This window comes from Gouania willdenowi, chromosome 22 (assembly GCF_900634775.1).
Source record: "Gouania willdenowi chromosome 22, fGouWil2.1, whole genome shotgun sequence".
NCBI lineage: Eukaryota > Metazoa > Chordata > Actinopteri > Blenniiformes > Gobiesocidae > Gouania > Gouania willdenowi.
In genome coordinates this window covers 9,791,534-9,819,381 of record NC_041065.1, presented here as the reverse complement: position 1 = coordinate 9,819,381, position 27,848 = coordinate 9,791,534, and the positions used below count along the sequence as shown (strand labels likewise).

At 37.7% G+C, this 27,848-nt stretch overlaps 2 protein-coding genes and 1 long non-coding RNA gene across 5 annotated transcripts in view; 1 reads left to right on the top strand and 2 right to left on the bottom strand.

Moving 5' to 3' along the window:
• Positions 1–232: 232 nt before the first annotated feature.
• Positions 233–10,506, bottom strand: LOC114456257 (uncharacterized). The gene is made up of 3 exons (XR_003672815.1): positions 10,319–10,506; positions 4,361–4,364; positions 233–243 (listed from the first exon to the last, which is right to left on the bottom strand). It is a non-coding gene; the product is annotated as an uncharacterized LOC114456257 (long non-coding RNA).
• Positions 1,906–22,550, top strand: slc18b1 (solute carrier family 18 member B1). Of its 2 annotated transcripts, none has more exons than XM_028437903.1 (14): positions 1,906–2,093; positions 2,291–2,403; positions 8,268–8,363; positions 8,446–8,519; positions 10,705–10,852; positions 13,009–13,165; positions 13,256–13,392; positions 13,479–13,580; positions 16,865–16,956; positions 19,074–19,169; positions 19,255–19,329; positions 19,398–19,491; positions 20,185–20,228; positions 21,957–22,550. In XM_028437903.1, the coding sequence occupies exons 1-14, from the start codon at positions 2,024–2,026 to the stop codon at positions 21,997–21,999; spliced, it is 1,341 nt and encodes a 446-aa protein (XP_028293704.1). In that variant the 5' UTR covers positions 1,906–2,023; the 3' UTR covers positions 22,000–22,550. The 2 variants fall into 2 exon arrangements, with proteins under 2 accessions (XP_028293704.1, XP_028293703.1); XM_028437902.1 differs by having other exon boundaries at positions 2,288–2,403.
• Positions 22,551–22,785: 235 nt separating this feature from the next.
• The window catches only part of ahi1 (Abelson helper integration site 1), a 33,497-nt gene continuing 28,434 nt past the window's right edge, over positions 22,786–27,848 (bottom strand). The window contains exons 22-27 of one of the 2 annotated variants that reach the window (XM_028438534.1): positions 27,328–27,386; positions 27,196–27,258; positions 26,948–27,110; positions 26,770–26,855; positions 25,014–25,102; positions 22,786–23,062 (exon numbers count right to left, since the gene is read on the bottom strand). In XM_028438534.1, the coding sequence (XP_028294335.1) occupies positions 22,870–23,062; positions 25,014–25,102; positions 26,770–26,855; positions 26,948–27,110; positions 27,196–27,258; positions 27,328–27,386 (653 nt within the window). In that variant the 3' untranslated portion in view covers positions 22,786–22,869. The remainder of the gene's footprint in view (positions 23,063–25,013; positions 25,103–26,769; positions 26,856–26,947; positions 27,111–27,195; positions 27,259–27,327; positions 27,387–27,848) is intronic. The other variant, XM_028438535.1, reaches the window with a different exon arrangement.

Genomic DNA, 27,848 nt, shown 5'->3' with positions numbered 1-27,848 from the left:
TATACAGCACCCCATGACTTCAATGTACTGTATATACTATTTGAGAGTATTTAATGGTTACTAGTGGATAAATATTACTTACAGATAGTCATTTGCTCAAAAAGTAATGGAAATTGTGTAATAAATGTATTAGCCCTATTTTTACAGGTTTATGTTTTACATGCTGGAGCCGACACAGCATTCCATATTTTACACAAGTGATGGTTTTAAGATGGGATAAGAAACCCACGACTAGACACACAACTTTAAGATTTAAAGATTTTGTCTCTTCCTTTTTCAGTTTATACATGTTTACTGTATGCAAGTGAACCGTGGCAAGATTTATTACCAATTATTAATTTGGGTACTATTTATTTGAGCTACTTTTTACTTGTACTTAGTATTTTGTGCATGACTTACTTGTACGTACTTGACTACAATTTCAATCAAGTAACATTACTTCTACTTGGAGATATCAGTACTCTTTGCATATATGTGACAGAGGCTTTGTCTATTTGTAATTTGCTATCTACCCAGGGGTCACCAACATGGTGTCTGCGGGCACCAGGTAGCCCACATGGACCATGTGAGGGGCCCTCAGGAGCTCTATTCACCGATGAGCTCTGTCTAAAATCTGATTTCCTTTCCAGGATTCAAACTTGCAAAGAAAAACATATGATATATGTGGTTAGTACTCAATAGAGTACGTACATAGTAGCTAGTAAAATAGGAAGGCTGAGTGGTCCAAGACACCAGACTCAAGAATTCTTCCTTCCGCTGCCTTGGGTTCAAATCCCACTTTTGTCATATATATTTTTTCATTTTAACATATTTAACATGGCAAATTCCACCTTTGAAAATAAATATATAAAAATAAATAAACATTTTAGGGTGTTAGGGATAGGGTTGGGGTTAGGGCCAAAATAAAAGGGTTAGCGGGGTAGTTAAAAATGAATATGAGCTAAAATAAAACTGACGGAACTTTAAGTCACGTGGTGCACCTCTCACGTCACCTAAACTGGCCAATGAGGGGCACTGCGTATGAATAGATTAGTTTCCGTATCAATAGCCACGCCCTTTAGTATTTAACAAGTGCTTTTCTAATTGGTATCCCTTTGGATTTTTCAGGACCGATAAAGTAGCTCACTACGCACTACCGGAAAAATAATTTTTGCTAGTTCCCCTGTGAGTTATGCTGAGAATGCAAATTCAATTTCAAAGCAATGTGTTTGTATAAAAAAAAAAGAATAAGTTTTACAATTTGTTCTATGCAGTTGTTTTTTTTTTTAAAAATTATTATTACATGTATTGTGTTTGTACAAAAATATGTTTTATAATTTATTCTATGCAGTTTTTTAAAATAATTATTACATGTTTTCTGTTTGGATAAAAAATAAAGCAACTGTTGGAATATACGTTTTAAGAATGTATTCTTCCTTTCACTAATTTCCCATGGCAAGCTCAGCATGGCAATCTGATAGACAATTTCAGTCAACAACTTGAGTAAAGTAGGTGTCGCATGCAGCAATCTCAATACGAATAGGAATAGTTTATTCTCCATTAAAAAAAAACCAAAAAAAAAAACCCACATGATTATAATATACATTGCAATAAATAACAGTTCACCTATTGTAACTTTACAATAATAAGCTGTTGTATTCATATAAATCTGATCATGACATTTTTTTTGATTATTATTATTTATTCTTTTTTTTATCATTGGTCGATTTTTTTATCGATGGTCGACTGATGTGATGTTTTAAGCTTTTTTTTTTTTTTTTTTTAGTACAACGATCTCTGTGCATGGCTAATTCAGCACGGGTACATCTCAGTACGCATCGGTCACGTAGTGAGATTATAAACTCAGAGCGTCACAGGTGTCAAATGCTTTTATTTTGAAGGAATCAGCTTTGAGTTGTAATTGACGTCACCAAGGAAACGCCACACGTGTGTTTTCGGTGAGTTTAGGGCAGCCGGAGCGTGTGCACGAGCGTGGGCGTGTGCGTGTGTTTACAGCAGTCGTCTTTCCCTTTAACACCTCGCTATGGCGGAGTTTTCCGAGGCAGAAAACCAAATTAAAACCAATAGTTCCACTATGGACGTGCACACAGAGGGTGAGTAGGCTGCATGCTATTCTGACCTTTGTATGAGCTTTTAAAACTGAATTTATAGTGGATACGTAACTTAATTCAACTTTTATTCCTAATGTAAATCATCAACTTGCTTTTTCTAGATTGTTAGGTTTATTATCTATTTATTGTGTTAGAAAGTTAGTGCTGATAACGAATAGTTTTCTCTGTGTTTTTAGCAGCTCCTCGGCCTAGAATGACCCGACAGCAGATCCTCACCTTAATATCAATGGCTTCTGTTAACTTCAGCTCAATGATCTGCTACTCCATACTGGGCCCATTCTTCCCCACTGAGGTAAGCTGCTGAAGGCACACATCATGGGGTGAAAATCACATGTTGCTGCTGCAGAGGTTAGAGGTAAAAGGCTCTTTTATTTTCTACTCATTCATTCATTCATTCATTCATTCATTCATTCCAGGCTGATCATAAAACACTAAACCATGATTATGAGTTAAGCACTTACAGGTCAGGTTTACTTATGGTGTGGTTTGACTCTTATGGTATGAATGGTCTAAGGGATTAAGAATTTAAGCCTATGAAGGCATGCCAGGATTATTATTTCATAAAATCACAACTGGCTGAAAAGGAATTCCTTCAAATAATCATGTGAAACTCAATTGTTGTGCCAGTCCAAGTCTTGTATGTAAGTTACTGATTATGAGTTTGTCAGTTTTTTTCTCCTATTCTTTTATTGTGTATTTCTAGAAGTCAAAACAGAAGCAATACGGTGAAATTTGTATGATTAGGAAATGAAGATGGGATTAAATAAGTCTTTTCTTCTTCCCACTCCCTTTTTAGCTGATCTTATGTATTATTTTAAACATCTCTGTTTTTCTCTGTTGGAATTTTCTTGTACACAAATATATATATATTTGTTCCTTTTGCTTTTTGTTTTCTTGTCCCTGCTCGAAAAAAACAAATGAAAGAATGAAATGTAATTTTAAACGCTTGTGTTTTTTACTGCCTTTCCAGTAGGGTTGCTCATTAATCAACATTCAGATACGATTTTGATTATTACACCCAACGATTACAAAAATAACAATTGAGAAAAACCGATTATCAAAAACAAAAAATAAATAAATAAATATATATTACATGTTTTATTCGCTAAATAAAACAAATGCACTATTTAGGACATCTACAAATAATAAAGCTTGTCACACATTTTTGCAAGCTCCTCCCCTCCGCCCCGCCCCTCTCAAAGCCAAAGCTAGCCCACAGGCCAACACCAGGAAAGTTGTTGCTTGTGGTCTGGAAACATGGCAGGAGAAAAGCAGTAAAGAAGCAAGTCAAGTCAAATTCTCTTATATGGGAAGACTTTGGGTTTGATGATGAAGATCTAAAGCAAAGACACATCACGCGCAAGAAGTGTTTTGTTTAGTGCAAAAGTGAACATACTTGATTTAGTGTTTGAAGGATTTTATTTATGTTTAAAGAATAGATTTTGTTTTTTTTTTTTTGTACAAAAAATAAACAACTTTTTGGTTGACAAATAATCGTTTGAATAATCGTGATTTCAATTATGACTAAGATTATTATTTTTTCTATAATTGAGCAGCCCTACTTTCCAGCATCAATAATTTATAATTGATCATTTTTCCTGTTTTTCTTTTTGTTTTGTCTTTTGTACCACACATGGACTATTGCACTATTACCATCCCTATTAATATTTTTCTTATATGCAGTGTTGGAAAGTTGCTTAAAGAAAGACAGATTAATGAACTGCTTCTCAAGCAAGTACTGTATATGTGATAGATTTTATTTTTTTCAGGGTCATGGTAAGCTTATTGTTTTTGCTTTTTTTAAAAGGTTGGTAAAAAAGGTAATTGAGGTTATTTAATGGGCTTTAATTAGGTTCCGATGTCCCAGAATGGGACAGAGGAACCTATTGTTTTCGCTTTTATTTCCTATTATTATTATACCCCGCCCGCCTTTGATCGCTAATTCGACCCCCTAAAAATGCCCGAAAACTCACCGAAATTTGCACGCACCTCAGGCCTGGCAAAAAATTTGATAATTTGGTGGCGTGAAAAAAAAACGGACAGAAAACGCACGCGTAGCGTGCGTTTTAGCCGCCAAAACAAACGATGGAACCACACGACCGCCAGGTTTGACCGATTTGCACGAAAATCGCCACATGTAGTCTTCGCCCCAGAATGAGCAAAAAGTTACATTGTGACCCCGCCCAAAACCAAACAGGAAGTCAGCCATCTTGGGTCAAAGGTCAAAAATGGCGTTTCGCCCTCGAAACGCATCTGCGCTAACTAGTCTGAGGGGATTCATCCGATTCGCTTAAAACTTGGCAACACCACATAGGACCCATTGAAGATGAAAAGTTATCGAAAGAATTTTCGTATCTGTCACGGTTTGGTTGTGGCGCCGCCACAAAACTGCAATGCTAATTTTCGTTAGCACGCAAAAAATTCCAAATCTCCATAACTCTGACACACAAACTTCGATCAGCTTCAAATTTCACACAAAGGACATGTGCCCAAGCTTGGTCATGACTGCTTTGAAACATTTCCCATCATGCCTTGTGTTTTTGACCGGTGTCATTTAAGGTCATGTACACGGTTAGCATTTACAGGACGCCGTTCTAGGAAAAAGCTTATAACTCTAGAATGCAAAGTTCAAACTGCTTCATATTTGATACACATGATGACCGTACAGCCATAAACAAAACTCGAGAACCAATTTACCCATAATGCCTTGCGTTCTCAGAGGGCGCCGCTTCTGTGGTCGTCCTACACGAGCAGCTGTAGCGGACAGACGATATGTCGTGTTGACTTCAAAACACTGTAGGATGAACCTACACAGAGGGTAGCAAATTGCTATGGAAGAAAAAACAGGCTGTGATCAGTGGGAGGGGCCTATAATGACACGGGAGAATCCTTCGCCATCAGCACGCTATAATAGGAAAATGCTTATAACGCTTCAATGCAAAGTTCAAACTGCTTCATATTTGATACACACGATGATTGTCCATCCATAAACAACGCTCGATGACCAAATTACCCATCATGGCCAGTGGGAGGGGCCTATAATGACACACGAAAATCCCTCGCCATAACTACGCCATTATACGAAAACGCTTATAACTCTAGAGTGCAAAGTTCAAACTGCTTCATATTTGATACACACGATCACTGTCCAGAGCTAAACAACAAACGATGACCAATTTACCCACAATGCCTTGCGTTCTCAGAGGGCGCCGCTTCTGTGGTCGTCCTACACGAGCAGCTGTAGCGGACAGACGATATGTCGTGTTGACTTCAAAACACTGTACGATGAATCTTATTAGATGGAAGCACATAGCTATGGCAAATAGAGCAGGCTGTGAAAAGTGGGAGGGGCCTATCATGACACAGGAAAATCCCTCGCCATAACTACGCCGTTATACGAAAACGCTTATAACTCTAGAGTGCAAAGTTCAAACTGCTTCATATTTGATACACACGATCACTGTCCAGAGCTAAACAACAAACGATGACCAATTTACCCACAATGCCTTGCGTTCTCAGAGGGCGCCGCTTCTGTGGTCGTCCTACACGAGCAGCTGTAGCGGACAGACGATATGTCGTGTTGACTTCAAAACACTGTACGATGAATCTTATTAGATGGAAGCACATTGCTATGGCAAATAGAGCAGGCTGTGAAAAGTGGGAGGGGCCTATCATGACACAGGAAAATCCTTTGCCATAACTACGCCGTTATACGAAAACGCTTACAACTCCAGGCCAATTCCCAAGTCCCCAACAGTGGTATACGTGACCGTGGGTTACCGCCCCCGGCCGCTTCATCGGAACCTATGACGCCGCTCGCGGCTTTAATTATTATTATTATTATTATTTTTCCAGTTTTATTTCAGGTAAATTAATACCTGGTTCACTGACAGTTCGCTTATTAAAGTTACAGTCAATGTCAGGTTTTTATAGAAATAGTACAGTTTTTATGCAAAACCAAGCAAACAAGATGAAACACTGCACTCTATATTATTATTTATTTATTTATTTTTTACAGTTATCCTGTCATTAAATAGTCAAAAAAATATCAGATACAGCCTGCTGATCTTACTAAAATACAGTTAATTGTATTTTTCTTTATTAGACTCAATCATTTAGTTTGTATTCTATTGCCGTACGGACAACCCCCGGTGCTATTGGTACGTTTAGCGAAGTACACGTACGTAGCGTCTTAGGGTTTGGTTATAACTCTATATCGCATCAGTGTTTAGGGTTTGGGTTAGATTTATGATTAGGTTTAGTCTTAGTCATGTGACCTAAAACTGGCCAATGAGGAGCGCTGCGTACGGATAGAATGATGGTATAGCGATACGGCAACCATACGGATAGCCACTGTCAAACCAAAACACAACAAATGTCACATTTTTTAGTTTTAGACATTGGTCTCTCTTGTCTTTTCTGTTTGTATGATTGAATTTTAAATAACAAGGTTTTTGGAAATGCTCCTTTGCTGCTATAATGGCTCATTTAGCTTTTGTTTCATCAATGCTTGTAAGGGATTGCAAAATTACATGTCTTTGTGTTTAAGGACATTTACATGTAGTTTGCAACATAGTGCATTCTACACGTTCCTTTGGACGTCATGATTTCTGTTAAAGATGTAAGACAAGGTAGAGCAAATGTGCTTTACGTGATTAAAAAGCACAACAGAACTCATTGATCAGCATTAAACAAGAGTTTGAAATCAACAATAAAAACATCAAATCAACCATGAAATGATAAAAAATCTACATCTGAGTCATAAACGGCAGAGAAAAGAAGTGCCTTTAACTTGGATTATAAAACGTTGACATTGGATGCTGACTGTAGCTCTGCTAGCAGTTTGTTCCATTTCTTGGCATCATAACAACTGGACCAAACCCATTCACAGATTTACACACCACCAGCAGCAGAACTTTAAAGTTTACGTATTAAGACAGAATTCAATTCTACAGTTGTCAGACGTAAGGGGAAGGTTAGAACATTACTGCAAACTAAGGAATTGAGTACCGGAACATTAAAGTTCTGAAACACACATTTTTTTTCATATCCTCTATGTCCAGGGTCAAAACTTATCTCACTAAAGCAAAGACTCTTGTTCACATTTTTACAACCTCATTAGTTAATTATTCATTTATTAATCTTCTCAACACCTATTCCTGTTAGAGGTTGTTATGAGGGTTGCTGGTGCGTATCTCCCCTTCTCACCACCACTGTTAATTTTAAAAGCTCATATCATTTACTTTTAGTCAGTCTTTTGAGTAAAATACAATGTGGTTTTAGTCCAAATTTAGTCATCAGGACTATTTCACTTAGTTCAGCTTAGTTTTAGTCAACTAAATGACTGAATGAATTAGTATTAGTAGTCTGTTACAGATCTAGTTGACTGAAATATACAAGAGTTTATGCATTTTTAAAAAGATGTTCTCATAAGTTCTGACTGGATTTTAGTCAATGGAAATATAAATACATTTGATATAAGTTTTGTTCACATGTATTGATTTTTATTTGATTTTAATGAGTCATAGTCTAGCTATTGTCACTGCCACTCACACTCCCATTCAGCACAACAGGCAATTTAGACATTTGATTCAGTCGATGGCGTGGGAAACCTACCGAAGCACAAGGAGAACACGCAAACTCCACCCAGAAAGGACCCAAGTGTCCACCCCATGAACCCTAGAGCTTTTAGCTTTGAGGCAGATATGCTAACTACTACACCACTGTGTTGCCCCCTCCTTTATTATTTGATGTTCAACATCAGAAGTCATCAGTTTGTCTGCTGACTAAGAGTCTACAGAGGTCAGCACATACACACTAGCATAAAGATATAATAAACTACTCACGAGAACCCAAAGGAACCATCTCCCAGTCAGCTTCAATATCCTTCAAAAACATTCATTTATGTCCACAATTCTAGAAGTTCTAGAAATGTCTTCTTTCTGAAGCCTAAGGGGATCCTTTAGCTCAACTCCTTAGTTTTACATTCCTCAGTCCAAGTATTGTAATTTCCCCTATAATGTATCTAATCTATGTGATGTAATGGGAGATTTTTTATATATATTTGTAATTACCTGATACATTTATTTAATTGTGATGAAGTTCTTCTTTCTTGTATTTTACATCATGTTGGTTCTGGATTGTTTTTTTACACAGGCAGTGAAGAAAGGTGCCAGTCAGACAGTGGTGGGCCTCATATTTGGTTCCTATGCAGTCTGCAATTTGATTGGTTCATTGATCCTGGGGCGATATGTAAGTATGTCATTGTCACCGGCTTTGAGTTTATGATGTGTAACTCCTCAGGTGAAATTAACTTTTAATCTTTTATTAACAGATTGTCCAAATTGGTGCAAAGTTCATGCTTATTGCAGGACTTTTTGTATCAGCGGGATGTACCATTCTCTTTGGGTGAGTCATGATTCTTTATATGATAGAACAGAAACAAATTATAAATACAAATAGATTTTAAAGAGTGTTCCTTATGTTACATGCTTTGGAGTATAGGCATGTTGATATTTTATACTTTTAATGCAAAAATTGTCTTTTACTTTCCTTAGAGAAGCCTTTGGTTTGTAATATTTGCTTTAGCAACAGGAAGTAGTTCTTAATAAGAACAGTAAAACATTTGTTTTACTGATGATTTAAAAAAAAATATTTTTTTTGCCGACCTTAATGTTCTTTAGACTTTCAGCTGTTGAAAGTTTTCTGTGGAACTTTTTGATCATATAAAGCACATTGAGTTGCTTTGTGTATGAAAAGCACTATACAAATACATTTGCCTTGCTTTGTCTAAAGATATCAGAAGGTATCAGTAATTACCTGATACATTTATAGATTGTTGTTGAATCATCTGGGGAGTAAAGACATGATGTTGTTATTATAGATATTGGGAAGTTTGTTAGCACTGTGTACCTTTTCTTATCCCTGACCACAAAGTGTGGAATGGGCCGTGCATCTGTCCGTCCGAATTAAAGGGGACAGCTTTTCTCAGAAACTGTTAAGTGTGTTAAGATAGGATAAACACATTTGGTGTGTGGCTTCATAGTATCAATACCTTGATGGAGTTCGGAAATGGGAAGCGCACAATTTTTTTTTTTTTTTTGAGTTATTGCCCTTGTTCCGTTTTTTGGACTCTGTTTGAGGTGTCTTCTTAGGGGACAGCTTTTGTTAGAAACTGTTTAAGATAGTTAGTAATTTTATATTCTGATGTGATAATATTTTCTTAAGTTCTTAGATTTAGGACATTTAGGAAAAGGTTGTGAGTTATAATGACAACCAATCAGGATGTAGATGACTGTCTTTTTGTTCATTTTATTATTTATTTAACTTTATTTAACCAGATAAGTTATTAAGACACAGGTTCTTATTTGCAATGATGATCTGTAAGCGTATTAGAGTTGATGGACTCACAGTGGATTTGAACCAGCGACCCTCCGGTTACAATCCTGCCTTCCTTAATCATTTTCTTTCCTCTTTTTCCCCTTTATTCCCTTTTTTTCCTCATTTTTGATCTTTTTCTTAAGAAGAAAAAAATATTAGATTGAAAAAAAAAAACCCAAAACCTATTATTTAATATTAACTATAAACACACGAGTAGTAGAAGCTAGGAAGGTCATTTATTTATTTTTACCACTTTCTGTAGTATGCATTGTTCCACAGCTGAAAGCCGCCATATCAACTATACACACATTTAATGGTTATTTTAATAATATTTACTAAACACTGCAGTGCTCGGCTGTAATGAAGCCCTGTTTCCAAAGTTTAGGTTTTGATTGTTTTCTCGTCTAAACTTGGGGTGTCCAAACGCAGTCCTGGAGGGCCGGTAGTCCTCCAGGTTTTCAATGTGTCCCTTCTCCAACACAGCTGAGAGGCTCGTTAGCAGACTGTGTGGGAGCAGGGAGACATTGAAATCTTGGTAGACACCCCTAATCTAAACACTTCAGATGAAGAAGAATGGAAGCATTAAAGTACCGGTAGTAGCTGGGACTTTTGTATTCATCTTTACCATTTCCCCATGTATGTCAGTATTACATTTATATCCCTAGTAGGGCTGGGCAATATGGACCAAAACTCATATCTTGTTGTTTTTTCTCAAAATGGCAATACACGATATAAATCACGATAATTTTAATTTAAATAAAGTCTCACCAGAAAGTCAATTCTAGGTTTAATTTGCAGATGCAAAATGCCACACTATGCTGCACAACATGTGTTGCTTTTGTCTTTTTCTGCTATAATGGACAGAACGTGTGAGTGAGTTCTGTAGTGTGGCTTGTTTAGGGGAAGGTTTGGATTAAGAAGCACTCAGAAATCCTCTCACTGTGCTTTTCATGCTTTTCTGAGAAGTAGCAAAAGCAGCCACTCCTAAAACGAGTATTTTGATACAAAATAAGCTATAAAAAGTGCATATAAAGATATAGGCAATATTGTAATTTTCTTTTACAAAATCTTGTAATAGAAGATTACAAGATTTAGTATCTTGTTGAATCTTGATGTATCTCCTAGCCCTAATCCATAGTCATTTTATTGCTATTATGGTAACTTCCCATGCAGTCAAGCTATTTTTTCTTGACTGGACTTCTTTTTTGTGCAGATTACTGGATCGAGTCCCTGCAGGACCCGTCTTTATTTCTCTGTGCTTCATAGTGAGGTCCATCGATGCTGTGGGCTTTGCTGGTGCTATGACCTCCACGTTTGCCATGACTGCAAAAATATTCCCAGACAATGTGGCAACTGTTTTGGTGAGTAGACATTCCTTGTTTGACTAGTTTGTTGTTTAAAAAGCCGAAGTCACGAGAAAACAAAAAAAGCATTCAGTTGTTATGTATCGCCCTGAACAATTAGAAGTCCTCCAGCCTTAACTAAAGCTTGGCTTCCCAAGACCATCAGATTGTCAACACATTTTATATTGAACAGCAAAATGCTAAAGTATCTGCTAAAATGTTATAAACTACTGGATGCGGTAGTAATTATTTGGGTGGAACGTCAGTGGTGAGATATTTTGTTCATGGTGAATACATTGTTCAATTAAGTAAAGCAACTTACTGGGTTAGGTTTTGGTTTCATTTTGATATGAAAAACTCACACTATAATTAATTTTATCATTAACGAATTGAGGATTTTAGGCTCTGTTGGAAAAACAGGAAACTCACCTGAATGGATCTCTAATACAAAATAAGTCTTTTTTATAGATTTGTAAATCATGTTCTACATCCGGAAATAACAGGAACTGCAATTATATTGGTATTTTAGATGTTTAAATAGATGATTTTTGTATTTTGTGAGTATGCCATGTTTTTGTAGTATGAGTGAATATACATGTTTGTCATTTCAATGTTGGATGCCAACGGTTAAGAGTATATGAGGGTCAGTTCGGATGTAGTGTGTGGGTAAGGTGGCTGGCTTTTGATCCAGCAGGGGGACTGAAGATGGAAATTAGCTTTGGCTACAATCCTGCATATTCACTTTTTTTGTTTTTGTTTTTTTAGCATTTTCTTGTTTTTAATATGCATTGTTCCTTTAAAAAATTAGCAAATCAAATAAAAAAAAATATTAAGATATGACTTTTGGTGCGTATTACCCAGCTCTAAGTGTGAACCACTTTGCATATGCTGATGGTTTTAATCAGAATCAGAAAGAATTTTATTTGCCAGGTACAGTTTAGAACAGTACAAGGAATTTAACTTGGTCGTTGCAGTGGAACACATCAACACACTGCGGCTGCCGTTTTCAGCAAAAATCCACTTTTGCAGTTTTTTTGATCACATATGAGGTAACTTGAATGTCCACCGGCACACAAAATGTGAAATAAAACCATCCAGTCGTTCGTTTGTGGTCTCTTTAAGTGTTACAACACGGAAAAAAATGCTCAGTTTCAAATTTTCTAAGTTTGTGATGTCACAAGCCAAATTGGGAAAGAAAATGCCCTCTCCTCCACTAGTAACTCCACCCGTTGACTTGTTATATCGCCTCGTATTGCTGGTGTGATGTGTTTGTGACACAATGCGACGCGGCAGTTGAACAAAACAAATGCACCTTAATTGCACTATTCCTGTAGTTAGAAGAGCAGAGGAGGAGGAGAAAGTGACTTATCAGCTTAGTACTCCAGTGAGAGTTTGAATGACTGCTCCTGAGATAAAAACACACCCTGAAGTGCTGAGACAGACTCAAAATAACAATAGTCTCTTAAATATCCATGTGTTTTACTGTAATGTGCAGTTTTTTGGCTGAAAACAATAACTGTGTGGATAGCACAAATAAAATTGCTTTGGTGATCACTGATCTCCCTGTAAAAGAGCGAGGCAGGCAAGTCAGCGTTTAGAGACACGCCCACTCATGAATATGCATAAGTAGGCCGCTAAACAGCCCGATTTCAGAACTGCTCAGAAAGTGACTTTTCAGAGCCTAAAACTCCGGAAAACAGGCGAGTTTGGGAAAATAAACCTCAAATACTATGTTTTTGGGGTTCTTAGAACAAATGGAGATGGGTGAAAAATTGCAGAATACTGGACCTTTTAAAGTTTGTGATGTCAAAAAGGCAGGATTTCTAGTTTGCAAAGAAGTATCTACAGCCAAACATTCCTTAACAAGGATATGAGCGCACACAAAATGTAATGGAACTAATTGATTAGTGTGGACGGCATTTACTTTAATTTCTTAAATGTAGTTAGGAAATGTAGATCATTGTCTTCCTCTGAATATAAAACAATCAACAGGAGAAAACCAGTATTTCTATTTGTGCCTTTTTCCCTAATTTTTTTCTTTACAATTGGAAAAATGAAAGAATTAAGTTTGACAAATATGCAATAAAGTACCTTACAGTATTTAGGTTGATAAAACTTAAAACTGTTTGAATAATAACCATTTATTTTAAGGTGTTTTTTTCCTTTCTGCATAGGGAAGTTTGGAGATTTTCACTGGACTCGGTCTGATACTGGGACCCCCAGTTGGAGGCTGGTTCTACCAGTCATTTGGATATGAAGTTCCGTTCTTGCTTCTGGGATGTTTGCTGTGTGTTATGGTTCCTTTCAACATTTACGTTCTACCAACCATCGGTAGCCGCTTTAAACACAATTTTACTCAATATTTATATCCACTTGTTTTTAATTGCCATTTCTTCCCGACGTATATTTATCTTCACACAGAGGCCGATCCATCTAAGGAGTCATTCTTTAAGCTTCTCACCCATGGGAAAATAGTCTTGGTTTGTTACGTTATATTTACGCTTAGCGCAGGTCTTGGCTTTTTGGATGCCACGTTGTCACTCTATGCAATCAAGACGGTAAGATCCTCCTTTTTAAAAAATTTAAAATCAATCTGCTCAAGTGTGTTACATGTATCACTTATTGTGTGTATCTTATCCATCAGTTCAATCTGTCAAATGGTTATGTGGGACTCATCATGCTCGGCCTCTCATTACCATATTGTCTGGCATCGCCGCTGATGGGATACTTCACAGATAAATATCCTGTAAGTTTTAAATTGTGTGTGCACAGCTGCTTTTTTCCCCTTGGCTTTCCTCCTTTAGTGTGTTTATTTGTTTAGTGGGTTTTGTTTGCTGCAGGAGAGCTACGGTTGTGTAAGATTATGTAGTTCACCTCGGGCTCTATTCTCCCATGTGCGTAAGTCCAAAAAGCCGCGCAGCTGCGCTGTTTTTGACTGTGTGCTATTCTCCCCCTGTACTTAAGTCAGTCGCTACACGCCTTCATCCCAGTTACGCACTGTGGGTGGAGCAGCCCTGAAATGTGGGTGTTCCCATTTAAATCTAGCTTTACGCGCAGTCTGGTGTGCGTAAGTCCTTTTCCTCTTATGCGCTTCTAACCGTGGAATACGTGCAGCACCCCGATAAGATGAAACATTATATTGCTCTAGAAATATGGACTTGGTTACATTTGAAGCCACACACACTCGTGCATCGCGCAGCAGCAGCTGTGATCACTCAGCTGCTGCTGCGCGATTAATTAAAACTCTGACAGACGCAGACTTCTGTCCACGTTGGTCACAGTGATTCAACTATTTTCATACTATGGCCGACGTAAAGTCACAGTTTGATCCACTACAGAGTGAAACAAGCTGTCATATGCAGATGAGGATGGACCAGAAACTGTTCCCACACATATTTTTATCAGGCTCAGCTCAGGTCGCTTTAAACAGTTTATATTTAAAACTGCGTATTATGGAAGACAATAGTTCTGTTTCACTGCAAACATCCCTCTGTATTAAAGCAGGACGCTCTGCGGCCGGGTTATTTCCTCATATCTCCAGCACATCTAACTCGATCACACTTTACAGCGATGATGATGATCATGGAGAGAGATTTTAACTGTGACTCACCGGACAGAAGAATGCGGCCGATCCTCAGTCACATTGCAACAATCTGATCAAATCAACCTGTTACATTGTTTATCAATGAAGGCGTTTCAAATTAAAAGTGAACTTCATCATTTTCATGGATTTCAATGACATTTACAAGCGTTGGGAAAACTCCATGTTCTATGATTTCTAGACAGCCCAAAAAAATGACATCACCGCCTCCTTTCCTTCAGCCCGCATTCATTCACAGAATACACGGTTTTGCTCTACTTAAGCGCGGTGGGCGTGTTTGCAGCCTGGACTGGAGAATACGCGTAGGAGAGAAGCGCGTAACTGCAGGTGCTCAAAAAAGTGCTTAAGTCTAGATGGGAGAATAGACCCCGTAAACACTAACACACTTCCTGAATAAACTAATTAGATAAATGGTAAAGTTGGCATGTGACTGACCAACCAGGGCCTGGAAACACACATGGTTGGAAGTTAAAAAAAGATTATTATATTTATTGATGGTTTTCCCATGGACTGTTTTAACAGCTAAAACTCCTTTTTATTTATACTTCTAATATTTCGCAACATTTATGTCACTTCTTATTGATTTTGTTTGAGTTGTAGTTGTTCGTAGGTCTGTTTTGTCGATGTAATGTGATTATTTTCATTTTTATTCAAGTATAGAAACTAGAATAAAAATGACTCTGGTAAAAGTGTTGAAGTTGCTTTTTTACTTGAGTAAATGTAAAAAAAAAAGCACATGCTACTAAATGTACTTAAGTAAATAAAACAAATGCAAATTTGTTTTTTTAAGAACTTGTAGAAAACTGGTACATGGAAACAAGTTAAATCTGTTACATTTGAACACCTGAGGGGTATTCCATAAAGGAGGGTTAACAAACTCTGAGTCTATCCATAAACTTTGGGTCAACATACCCCGCGATGGGAAACTCTGGGTATCTGGTTCCATTACAGCTGTTATGAAGTGGGTTAATCAACCCTGAGTATGTAAACCTTGGGTTACTTACGTGCACTCGCCTCATCAATGGATCAGAGAATACTCAAACTGCCATGACAACCAAACGGAAGAGATTGATTTATTGAAATAACCCGGTGTTTGAGGAATATGAGCCTGTTCTAAAGGTGCGTTCAGTTTTCAGTGACAATAGTGGCTTAAATCACCTGTAATTAGTCACACTTTTTGGTCGCTTCATCACTTTATTGCTTCAGTGATGTGACGAGCAGTGAATAATATGAATAAAATGTGGATGGCTGCATAAAGAGCCCTCCCATTACGCTGGATATAAAGACAGTGACTGCCGCTTGATATTGAATCAATTGTATTGATTTTGAATGTAATATTGTCACCAGAGTCATCTAAACGTCCTAAAAAATGTCATAAAAAAGCGGGACGCGAACCCGCGATCCATCACTTCCAAGAGCAGCGTCACAACTCACTGCACCATCATAACTTCAAAGATGTGTGATCTACAGATTTAACTGTATAACAATATAAAACAACAATCGAGCCTTAAAAGTGGATTTATTTAAATGATCATCTCCTTTATATTATCCACAGGTTTGTATTCAGAGAACTTTACTACAGCCGTCAGTAGACGTTTTAATGCAGATCAACCTCTCAGTGTCTTTCACTTAATGATCTGTATCCACAATGTTAGAAAGAAAACTGGCGTTATCACAAAAAAAAGTAAAGCAACACAACATTAGTAATGATGTGAACACGTCTGTGGTGTGTGATGTTACTAATGTGTTTCAGAGGTGAGTGTTAAGGTACATTAAAGTGTTCAGAAACGGTGTTCAGGTGGGCGGAGCCAGGTATAAACCCAGGGTTCCTTTGATAAAAAGCTGTCAGTGACCAGGTTTAATTCACGGACAATGTTGCCAGGGTAACATACTCAGAGAAGAACATACCTCGCGTTTAGGAATGGGATACTCAGAGTTTCCCTCATTTGATCCTGAACATACTCAGAGTTTGAACATAACCCGCTTTATGGAATCCCACTCTGGAGAATTTAGCACTCACAATAAATAATATTTGCAAATAAAATGTTTTAAGAAAAAAAAAATGCAAATGCTCAATTAATTTCAGCTCAGTTTTGAGTTTAACATTCTTAAAAACTTGAAAATGTTAACTTTAAAACTAAGGGACCTGATTAACAGAAAAAAGCTCAAAATACCAACATTTTGCATGTTTTAACAGTGTGGCATCATATTCAAAGGTCTTAAAAGTAACAAGATCATTTATAAAATGTAAGGAGTGGAAAGTACGTAAAAGTCGTGGTTGTACTTCCATTACTCCCTCTGATTGTCATTGTGTAATCTGTGCACCCCAGGAAGAATAGTTCATAGCTTATGCTAAATAAACAAACAAACACACACAGGGATTTTGAATGAAGTAGAGATATTTTATAATGAAAGTCGATTCTTTCCAGGGTTCTCGGACTGTACTCATGGTGACAGGAGCCCTGATCACAGCAGTTGGTTTCTGTTTGCTCGGTCCCACTCCTTTCCTTCATATCCAGAGGTAAGAATGTCAAGATCAATGTTATACAGATACCTTGCTTTGTAAAATAGATGTATGCCTTCCACATTGGTAAATAAATGAATCTAACATACGTCTTGAAAATGTTCAGCTATAGTGAAAACATGAAGTTTTCACTGCTGAAAGGATGTTTAAAAACTATAATTATTGTTCTTATTATTAAACTAAATGTATTATCAACATGGAAACCTGGAGCTTTCAATAAGGAGATGAGTGTGATAAAGGCCAATAAACTCATGAGTATAAGTATGAACAATCTCTCTATAAAAGCAAGGAAGTTCTGCGTGTGTGTGTGGAGTAGGGCTGTCATTGAATATTCTAAATTTGAATATATATTCGAATAGTAAAAAAAATATTGAAATTCAAATGTGAAAATTAATATTCGAATATTACTAAACATTTTTTTATTGTTTATATATTATATATATATAAACATATATTATGGGAAAAACATAGGTAGGTTTATATATAGTTCAATGGTCTGCAGGCGCAGCTGTTTGCTTGAGGGGTCAGAGACAGGTCGCAGGAGTGACGTGAGGTCCCAACAGTGCATATGGAAGATGGCAGAAAGTGCAGAGCCCAACTCGACCGCAGCAGTGAAAGTGATTTTAACCCCAACACATCTAAAAAGCCATGTCTGGAAGTACTTTTGGTCGGTAGAAGGTAAATTTGTAGAGCTGCGAGTAGTGTGCAAGCTATGTAAGATGGAGTTAGCATACCATTAGCAACCACTAGCAACATGAGGTTACATCTCGAAAATGTGCTTCCAAAGGAGCTTGGCATGATGTGTGGAACTATATCTAAACAACCACATCTTGACACTTATTTTGCACCACCCGCCACAAGCGCAAAATGAAGTCAGCATCTCCATAAAGCTTGTCTACAGGAGGAAGCATGAAGTGCTTTAAAATGTCCTGGTAGATGCTGTGTTGACTGTGGACACTAGAAAACACAGTGGGCCCACACCAGCAGATGACATAACAGCCCACATCATCACAGACTGTGGAAACTTCACACTGGACTTCATTTCTGAGCCTCTCCACTCTTCCTTCAGACTCTGGGACCTTGATTTCTAAATTATATGTAAAAATCCCACCTAAAACCTATTTTCCCTGTATTTTACAATGTCACGGCAAATTTACGGTCGTCCTCTTTGGAAACATGATTTGCACTCTGGTTGAATGATGAAGTCCAGTCAAAGCATGATGATTTTATAAAAAAGGATTTAAAGTGCAGTATATTGCAGGGTGAAAGAATGTGAGCCTGCTAAACCCTTCCAAGGAATCACATCTTATAAGTAGGAAAACCAATTATTAATATGATATATTAATAATGAATATGATGTAATAATTTTGCCATATCAGAAGGTAGAGGTTTAGATCTATTAATTACTATTTTTGGCAAAACCACTTTTATGTGTCAGGATAAGAGTGTATTCAAAATATGTGGTTATAATGGGAGTCAATGGGACCAAATCAGTCCCGATCTCAAGAGTGTTGGTACATTTTATATCTCAGATCATGAATTTATGAACATGACAATAAAATAACGGGAGGGTATGAGGTCTAGACCAGATGATTTAAACTTTACCTTAACTTCCTATAGCCTAAACTCCTCCCAGTGGCTCCTTTGTTTTCAAATCCCTCTCTGAACCTTCATGAAAATGTTATCATCCAGGAGGATCTTCTTGTTGATGTTTTTTCTTTAAATCCACCAGTATTTGGTCTCCTTCAATCCATCTTGGACTTTAGTCTCTCTTCTCTTTTCCTAGTGTGATGATTTCTCAGATAGAGCAAATATTAGTTGCAGTTTTTTAAATCAACATCTTCCCCAGGATGCTTTCACGGTCCTTTAATGAGTTTATAAAATACGGCCGGACAAGACGTGAAAAGAGGACATGACCAAGTAAAACACCCTAAAAAAGTTTAAATGTTAAGAGAGAAAGTGGTTTTCTAACCTTTGATAATGATGCTAATGTGCATTAATAGACTAATGCTAAATGAATGTGTTTTTCCTGCAAATGTCTGTAATATACTGTATTTACAGAAGTGAGTTTCCAACAGTCATTTGTTTTTGTGCTGCTATGACCACATTTACAGTCAGCTGTGGTTGGTCATTGTCACCCTTGGCCTAATTGGGTTTTCTCTGGGTATGACGGCAATCCCCACATTCCCCGAGATTATCACATGTGCATAGTGAGTAGATTCACATTTTCTCTCTGAAATGCAAATCTGAATACCAGACGAAGCCCAACACAAAATGTTATTTTCTTTTATTTAGCGCTACAGGATTTCCAGAGGGACTCAGCACTCTTGGGTTGGTGTCCGGGCTGTTTGGTGCAGTTTGGTCCACAGGGTAAGTCACAAATGTTATGGATTTCCAGAGCATCGTGTGTGATTTGAAGGTGAAATTCTATTTTTCAGGATGTTTTATGGTCCTATTGTGGGCGGGCTGATAACGCAGCATCTCAGTTTTGAGTGGGCAGCTACAATCCAGGCAGGCTTAGCATTTTTGGGGGTAAGTCTGAGCGTAGACACGGTAAAGTGAGGTAATATGTCTTTGCTTACAATCATGTCATGAAGAAAAGTCTCTCACAAAGCACTAGAAATTTGTCAGTGTGTTAGCAAGATAACTTAAAAAGTTACGAACGGATTTGGATGAAATTTTCAGGAAAATTGATAAATGGAACAAGGAACAGGTGATTAAATTTTGATGGTGATCTGGCTACCAAAAGAAAAAAAAATATATATATATATATATACTATACTATACTATTATTTTTCCCATCCACACTGTGGAATTTCTTGATGTCATAGGTTCTCTGAGTCAACAGCTCTATGTTGACAGGTAGTCATGTTAACACAGCTCAATCTTGACAGGTAGTCATGGTAATCCTGAGTTGACCATGTTACTGTGACCGGAGTGTGTTGGCTGAGCTTGAGCTGCTCGACGAGGGTCTGCGCTCTCCGAGTGCTTTTCTCGTTGTAACTGTAATTGTAATTGAACATGGATAATTGAAAATGTAATTGTAATTGTAACTGAAACATGTAATTGACCCCAACCCTGCTGTGAATGTCTAAAGTCTGAAATCTAGTCAGTGCAGCGTGACATTTGATATTGGAAATGGAACATTCTGATTTTATTTAAGCACAACAATCAAAGTGTGTGATTAATGTTCCACAATTCACTCAATGGTCACTTTGTCCACAGGCGTTCATGTTGGCAGTGTTTTCTCTCTGTCAGAGACGACCGAGGTAATCACTTACTATAAATCAGTTTAGCGCTTAGTAGGCCTGGGCCGATAACAAATTTTGCTGGACGATATATTGTCCCACAAATTGTTGACGATAAACGATATTATTGTTGACATTTTTTTAAACCAAATTAACCACTAATGTAATGATAATATTTTCTTAATTATGCAAGTACACCCTTTCAAATGCAATTAACTTATATTTCTCATTAGTATTTTTTACCATTGGAATGTCAAGAACTTTTAAATATTTTAAACAAATAAAACAATTAAAATAAAATGGACTCTGTCTCTGTTAACAAAAAATCGCACTTTTAATAAATATCACAAACAAAAACAATAAAATAGACCGTCTGTGTTAAGAAAAAAAACACCTCAAATGCAAAACCACACACAACCAAAACTATAAATAAAATGGTTTATCATGTCGCTCTCAAAAAACAAAATTGCACTTGTAATAAATATGAAACATTGAGGCACAGAGGTATATAGTTGTACATTCCTTAACAGGTAACACTTCCAATCCAGCTAGAACTTTTGTAAACAAACATGCTAGTAGCCCCGCCTCCCTGTTTCATTCTGTTCCGTTGTCATACAGTCTTAAACCATACAGAATGGACCAAATAGTTCAGAGTTTACTTCGTTTATTCCGCTATGGAACAAACATGCAGGTGCTGAAGGTGAACCCCCTTGTTTGGAGCCTGTTTGGAGGCGAAAGACGAGGGAAACTAAATACTTGGCAGTCAGGTGCCCTCCGCCAGAAATGGAAGCCCTGCGTTTCGGAGCACGACGCATCAATCAGCACAGAGCAAATGAAGCTAAACAGGAAGTTAAACACGTGTTCCGCAATAAAACATCCATTTACTTGAAATATAATCTGAAGTGTTTTATTTTGAAAAGTAACTACATCACCAAAACGTCATAATTTGCAAAAACAAAATCACATCCACTATATTGTTTCCTCTCACACTGTAACTCACTGTAAACTGCAGCAACTTTGATTTAGTTCATGTTTTACTGGTGCAGTTTTATCTCTTCTCTGTTGGTTGTTGCTAAAAAATGTGTCTATGACAAATCCAGAGTCAAACCTTCTTGTTCTCCTTCATTAGGAACACTGACCTGTTTCTGTTTATTGTTGCATTTATAACACGTACCTTTAACTTCTGTCTCGTGACGTCACAGTAGTCCAACCGTAGTGCCCAATGGCGCACTCAAAACGCAACCAGTGGGGATTACCGGACAGCAGACAGCCAGGCAAAACCGGATCGGTGCCGTGGCGCAGCGGAGACGTATCCAGTAGAAACCCCCAGTTAGACTTAGCTTACTTTGCCCCGCTCAGCATCCCCGCTTCTGCTTCCGATCACACCGCTTACATCTCCTCCGCTGGCGGACGCCACGGGTAAGAGGCTCCGCTGCTCCACAGGCTGCTGGGTGTAGCCGGCGTAGCAATCCGAAATCCATCTACCGGACTATAAGGTTTGATTTACCTAAATCTAAGATTGCCTGGCGAGTTATTTGCTGTTTAATATCCGTTGCAAACACTAGCCTCTGCAGCCAAATATACATGAATATGGCAATATATCAAGGCCGGCAAACTGAGTCCATTTTATTCATCGTCCGGTCAATTGATTTATCGATTATCAGCCCAGGCCTAGCGGTTAGTCACATGTTCTCTTATCCAGTCAGACTGTAAGAGTTTTTAATTTGTCTGTTTTCTGCTTAATTCTAGTGTCACAGAAATAAATGAAGCCTCTCGTCTGTTGGATGAATGAGGGTCTGACACACACACACACAACATTTCAGTGAGAAACTCCTTTGGACTCAAGTTGCACTCTGTTTGTTTGGTACCATTTACTGTTTTCTAACTCAATTTCAGAGCTTGGATTTAAGGCGACAGAATTATATTGTTTTCTAACCGTCATGTCTATTGGATGCGACTGCTGTCCTGAGATGAAACTGTTGTTTTGTAATGACTTTAGTTGGTTGTGTGTCTAAATGTTGAGATTGTATATTGTGTAATAACTTGGGAGTTGGAATTCAATAAGATCAGAAGCAGTTTGAGCCAAATGTGCCTTGTGACGTATAATATGATAATTTTCTACATCACACAAGTCAAGGTTTACATTGTTTTACTTCGTACCTTAATAACAAACAGGGATTGTTGTACAGAGCTTCTACAGATTACAATGGAGTGTAAATGTAAAACAGTAACCTCACATTTTTTAACAAAACATGTCTGAATATAAAATAAGCTCATGCTTTACTGATGTTGATTTGTTTGTAAATAGCAACAATATAAATACTATAAAGGTTTATGAATAAAGGCAGATAAGTATATTTTATTAATTAGCATTATGAAATGTTAATATTTATTGATAAACCTTGATAATTATTTTTCAGATGGTGTAATTGTCTTCTAAAATAATAAACACTGAAAATAATTACTGAACAAGATGTATTCTGTGTGACTTTTATTAAAAAAAAAAAAAAAAAAAAAACAATACAATAAAATGTGTACAGACACTAACTAAAGAGAACTTTAAAAGCAGATATAAATGGTGACGATATAAGAACAGGAAATCTTTGGACATCTGTGCAATAAAAAATGACCAAGTCTAAAATCGACTTGTGTTTTTATGGGTTCATGTGTCAGGCTCAAAGGCACTGTTGGAGCGCCCTATTGGCCTCTTTGGTAGTGGCCTGGTCGTCATGGTAGTTGACCCCCCTCCCCCCCTCCTCCTGCTCCTGCTGGTAGAAGCTGAAACATCTGAACACGTGGCCTGAGTTGAAGCTGTGATGACTCCTGTTTTTTTCACCTTCTTTTTTCTTCTAGTTCTAGAAGAAAACCACATGATTCAGTTGAGAAACATGATTTTTATATTTTAACACAAATGTTTTCCATAAAACATAGGCTGCGTCCGAATAGTCCCCCCTATCTCCTTTCCTATCCACTTTTCCTTAACCCCTGTGGATGACATCACAGGGTTAAGGAAAGGAGTTAGGAAAAGCTGATTGCGTTTGTTTTGACGATCAGACGCACTTCCACTATGTGACGTAATAATCCTACAGCTGCACCTCCTTTCCTCAGGAAATTTGAACGCTCTTTTATCATGGCCACCACTTAGCAGAACTATGTCACTTTTTCACCTTAATAAATCCTTCTCATAGTCCCTGTGAGGGTAATACAAGTGTTTATGGGGTGAGGGGTCTCACTTCAACTTTCCCTGCCTCCAACCCGGTGCCAAGACGTGCTGCTTTACAGCAGCCCAATATAAACTAATGCTAGATTATGACCAGTCCCGTGGCTGCACACGGTTGTCTACAAATTCACTTTTCTCAAACTTATATCATGGCGGAGCCAGCAAAAAAAAGGCAAAGAAGACCTTTTGTCCGAGGAATGGAGCAACTCCATGCAGTGACAGCTCAGCAGCAACACACAGCAATCACACACACTGTCATCGCGGCAACAGGCAGCACACACACAAATATCCATCCATCCATCCATCCATCTTCACACATCACACATTTCCACACTCATTCTCTTCTGCTTCTTGACAAAGGCGGTCATTTTTTCTCTCTCCTCCCTATCTGCCTGCTTGTTTTGTCTGCTGCTATGGAGACTCTCTCAGTATTCATCCTAAACTGAAACTATGGAATTGGTCAGCTGGTCACTTAATGCCATTTATCAAAGTTTTTCAAAGAAAAGACCATGTCCTGAGGGAACATTTTCAGCCGGATACACGATGGATTCTTGCAGGATTCCTGGAAGGTCGTCTGTCTGTCTCTATTTTGCGTTGAAGACGTCAAGGATATCTACATGATTGGAACTATGGTAGCAGGGATGCTGCTAATTGTCTGATCTATCATAAAGTCTCTATTACGTTGGCAGCCGTTTTGGGAAGGCTGCCAGTCATCACTGAAGGTTTGAGCAGGGCAATGAAGTCTCACACTATAATGAATTGATCTTGGAAAAAATGGAGAGGATGTGTCGGCCAATTGTTTGATCCCACAATTTTGGATTTAGTGTGACCAGACTTCAAGGCTACTGGAAAGAATGCTCGCCTGTAATGAAAACAATTCATTATCCCCCAACACGCTCAAGGATGTGTCCAATTTCCAATTTGTGCTTTTCTTATGTGCTGAGAGGTTTTTCCTGATTCTGAACTTTGTTTCTCCTTTTGGAATATCAGTTCATAATCTGTTTTTTTTTTTTTTTTCCCCTCACCTCTCCTTACGTTGTTTTTTGCTTTTTTTCATCTAAATACGGGGCGCCTCCAATACCCTTGGCGACCCACAGTTCTCCCGTGTTATTTGTTACTGTTCTTCCATGTCCTTCTTAGACGGGATGATACTGAAATGTATGTAAATTTGTGGTTTTTAGCTGTGAAAAGTGCTCTATAAATTAGATTAATTACTTACTCCATATTACTCCCACATCATTTATTTTACTTGTCTCTCTTCCTCATACTGTTCAAATGGTCACATGGGACTATATGTGTGAAAGCACCCATAGTGTCACTGTTGTATAAGGATGTGATCGGTTGCTACTGTCTTGGGAAAGCAAAGGTGCACATGTAGCTGTGGGGTGGGGGGGTGGGGGGGTGGAGTTTTTACGACAGTGACATAACCAAAAGGGACCTTTAGGGGGAGCGCTAAGCACAAGTTACTGAGTTCTGCTTTAAACACTTCTGGGGGTTAAAGAACAGTGGATAGGAAAGGAGATAGGAGGGACTATTCGGACGCAGCCAAAGTGTCAGATGAAGTGTTGATGAACGAAATGACTCACTTGGTGCTGGTGAGCTCAGGTTCAGTGTCAGTGAGCGTTGGCTCAGAGAGAAAGCAAAGCTCCCCTGAAGAACTGATGGCAGCAGAAACCTTGGAAATGTAAGAAGTGAAATATACAGGAAAAGATATTCAGGATACATCACAGATCTTCATCAAGTGACTGTATCCATTAACCACAAAAAAATGAAAAGAAATAAGTTATGCTGTAAAAATCACGTTTTAAAATGATGACTGGTAGTCCTCAACAGCACAGAGGAATGCATTCATTTATTAACGATACCATTAGAAAATGTGCTTATCGGCTCAATCCCTGTTTTCACTCTCATACAACAATATTAATATTGATCAATCTGTGAATATGAATAAAAGCATTCACATTTTCCTGGAACAGCTGAGTGCAGATGTTGAAGTACCTGACTCCTCCTTGTCCAGTGCCCACACCACCATGTAAAGAGTAACTAATCCCAGGTTTTGGTTGTCCTGCCACAAGGGGGAAGTTTAAAAAATACCTAGATTATGGGCGGAGCTCCTGGAGCAGTTAGGACACGCCCAGTCTATACTATAAAATCTAAACAACCTCTGCTATGTTAACTACCTACTCAATACTCACTATAGCTCTCTATTCACAATTCCTTCAATACAACCTATTTTCTACGGATTGCAGCATCGACAGATGCTAGTTTTTATGGAAGGGGCGGGGCCAAAACTGCCTGTTAGTGATGTAAGAAGCTACCACTCTCAACCAATAGCCACATTTGTTTTACCACTGCCCATTTACCTGATTATTCTAAAATGCAGTTAAGGATTTTAATGTATATACTGTACAACAGAACCAAAAACATGATAGAAATAAGGCCAAAAGATGTTGTTTTTATCTTTGAAAACAAAAAATAAATCAGTAATTTTCATCATTGGTCTCATATTAATGGCAAAATTCCATATTCATAAATCTAAATTCTCAATATCCTGTCCAGATTTTCTTCTTTTCTTAATTGAGTTGAGTTATTATATGAATACTTTAAAATGATTGAAAAACTCTGCGTCTGTATGAAGAATTGTTTCCTGTGCCTCCAAGTGACAAACTGTGATGCTTGTATTTGTTCCCTTTCAGTTGTATTACTGATTTGTAAACTTGCAATTTGTCAAAAAATAAATAAATAACATTTGATTGTAATAACAGGGTTTAACCCATCAAGGGCAGTAACTCTTACATTTTTAAAATAAAATATGATCAACAACACTACTTCATACTCAAATACATTTGTTTACAGCAGATAGAAGTGGTTTTGGAGTTTAGTTACTCTTTAAATGCGTAAAACATGAAAATGCAACCTGTACCTTCCCCTCCACATGATCAGAGAACCTATTGATCATGTGAAACTGACCATAAAGGTGAATGTCTCCAAACATTTGTGTTTTAAACACTCAGCCTTTTAATAAATCAAGCAATCCTCTTATCACATCAGTATCTTTTTATATCCTCAGTTGACTCAGGTTTAATGATTTATTTTTCAGTTCTATCCGATGGCTTTACCCAACTTTTTTGTATTCTTTCTAAATTAATATTCTTATTAATGCAGGTTTTACTCTCAGATTAAATATGGAGGACTGTCACCAATTTCTGTCCTAAGATTAAATCTAAATTTACACGTCTCAATAAAGTCATTTTGACCAATCAGAGAAGATTTCAAAGAAAAAAACAATCTATTGTGTTTAAAATACATTTGCTGCTTCAGGATATAGAATAGTGTCCTTACCCTGGTCGGTGTCACCCTATCAACAGCCTCTCCCTGCAGCATCGTGTTTGTCTCTGCTGACTCAGTCACATCTTTGTTGACATCACCTGCATCAAAGCCATGGTTCATGTTTATATTCTTATCCTTAATACCCTTTAAAATCACACTTGAATTCAAATATACTGGAAACTCCACTCACTCTGATCTACAACATAGGAAGCAAGAAAATATCCCTGCAGCCCGTTTAGCAAGCACCCAAACCACCAGCTGTCGTTGTCTTTATAGAGAACCTGGATGACGTCTCCACGTCTGATGGTCAGCTCATCAGAACGATTGGCTTTGTAGTCGTAAAGGGCCACAACCTTAAGGAAACACAGGAAAGGGTCTTTGGAAAAAAAGGACAATGTGGAGTCTGAGAGCAAACCCAAAGTTAGAGGAGACACTCACTGTTTGTTGAACAGAGGCGGAGTTAGGGTCCACATGGAGGCCTGAGGAGGCGGAGTCATGAGCCTGACAGAAACAGAAACTATTGGTAAACAGAATAAAAACAGAAGGAGAACTTCAGCTGTAGAGCCTTACTGTGTGTAATCTAAAGGATGATGATCCTCTGAGACGCTGACCGACTGGACTGAACCCACCTGAAGCCAAAATACAAACCATTAGCACAGCGCTAAACGTTCATAAGTATGTCTCACTTATGAACAATGTCACAAGCTTCTAAAAGCTCTGAACTACGATGCTAAAGAGGAGCAGCGTTTATCACAGGAAGCTAGAAAAAAGGTGATCGTCTGATCCGACATTATCAACATTCATGTCAGCATTTAAAATTATGACTGACCTAAACAATAATACAGGAAAGAACAAAGGGTTTGGTTTTTGTCTTTTTGTGAGTTTAAAAAAAAAAAAAATTGTGAGTTTTTGAAACCATATATTTTTTGTAGATTTTTAAATCATTTTCTGTCATTTTGTTGGCATCGTGTGTGTCTTTGGAGTCCTTTTGTAAATGAGTTTCTTAAAGATAAAATAAAATAATTCATTTTGTGTATCTTTGAAATCTTTTCATGTTTTTGTTTACATTTTTCTGTCATTTTGTGTGTTTT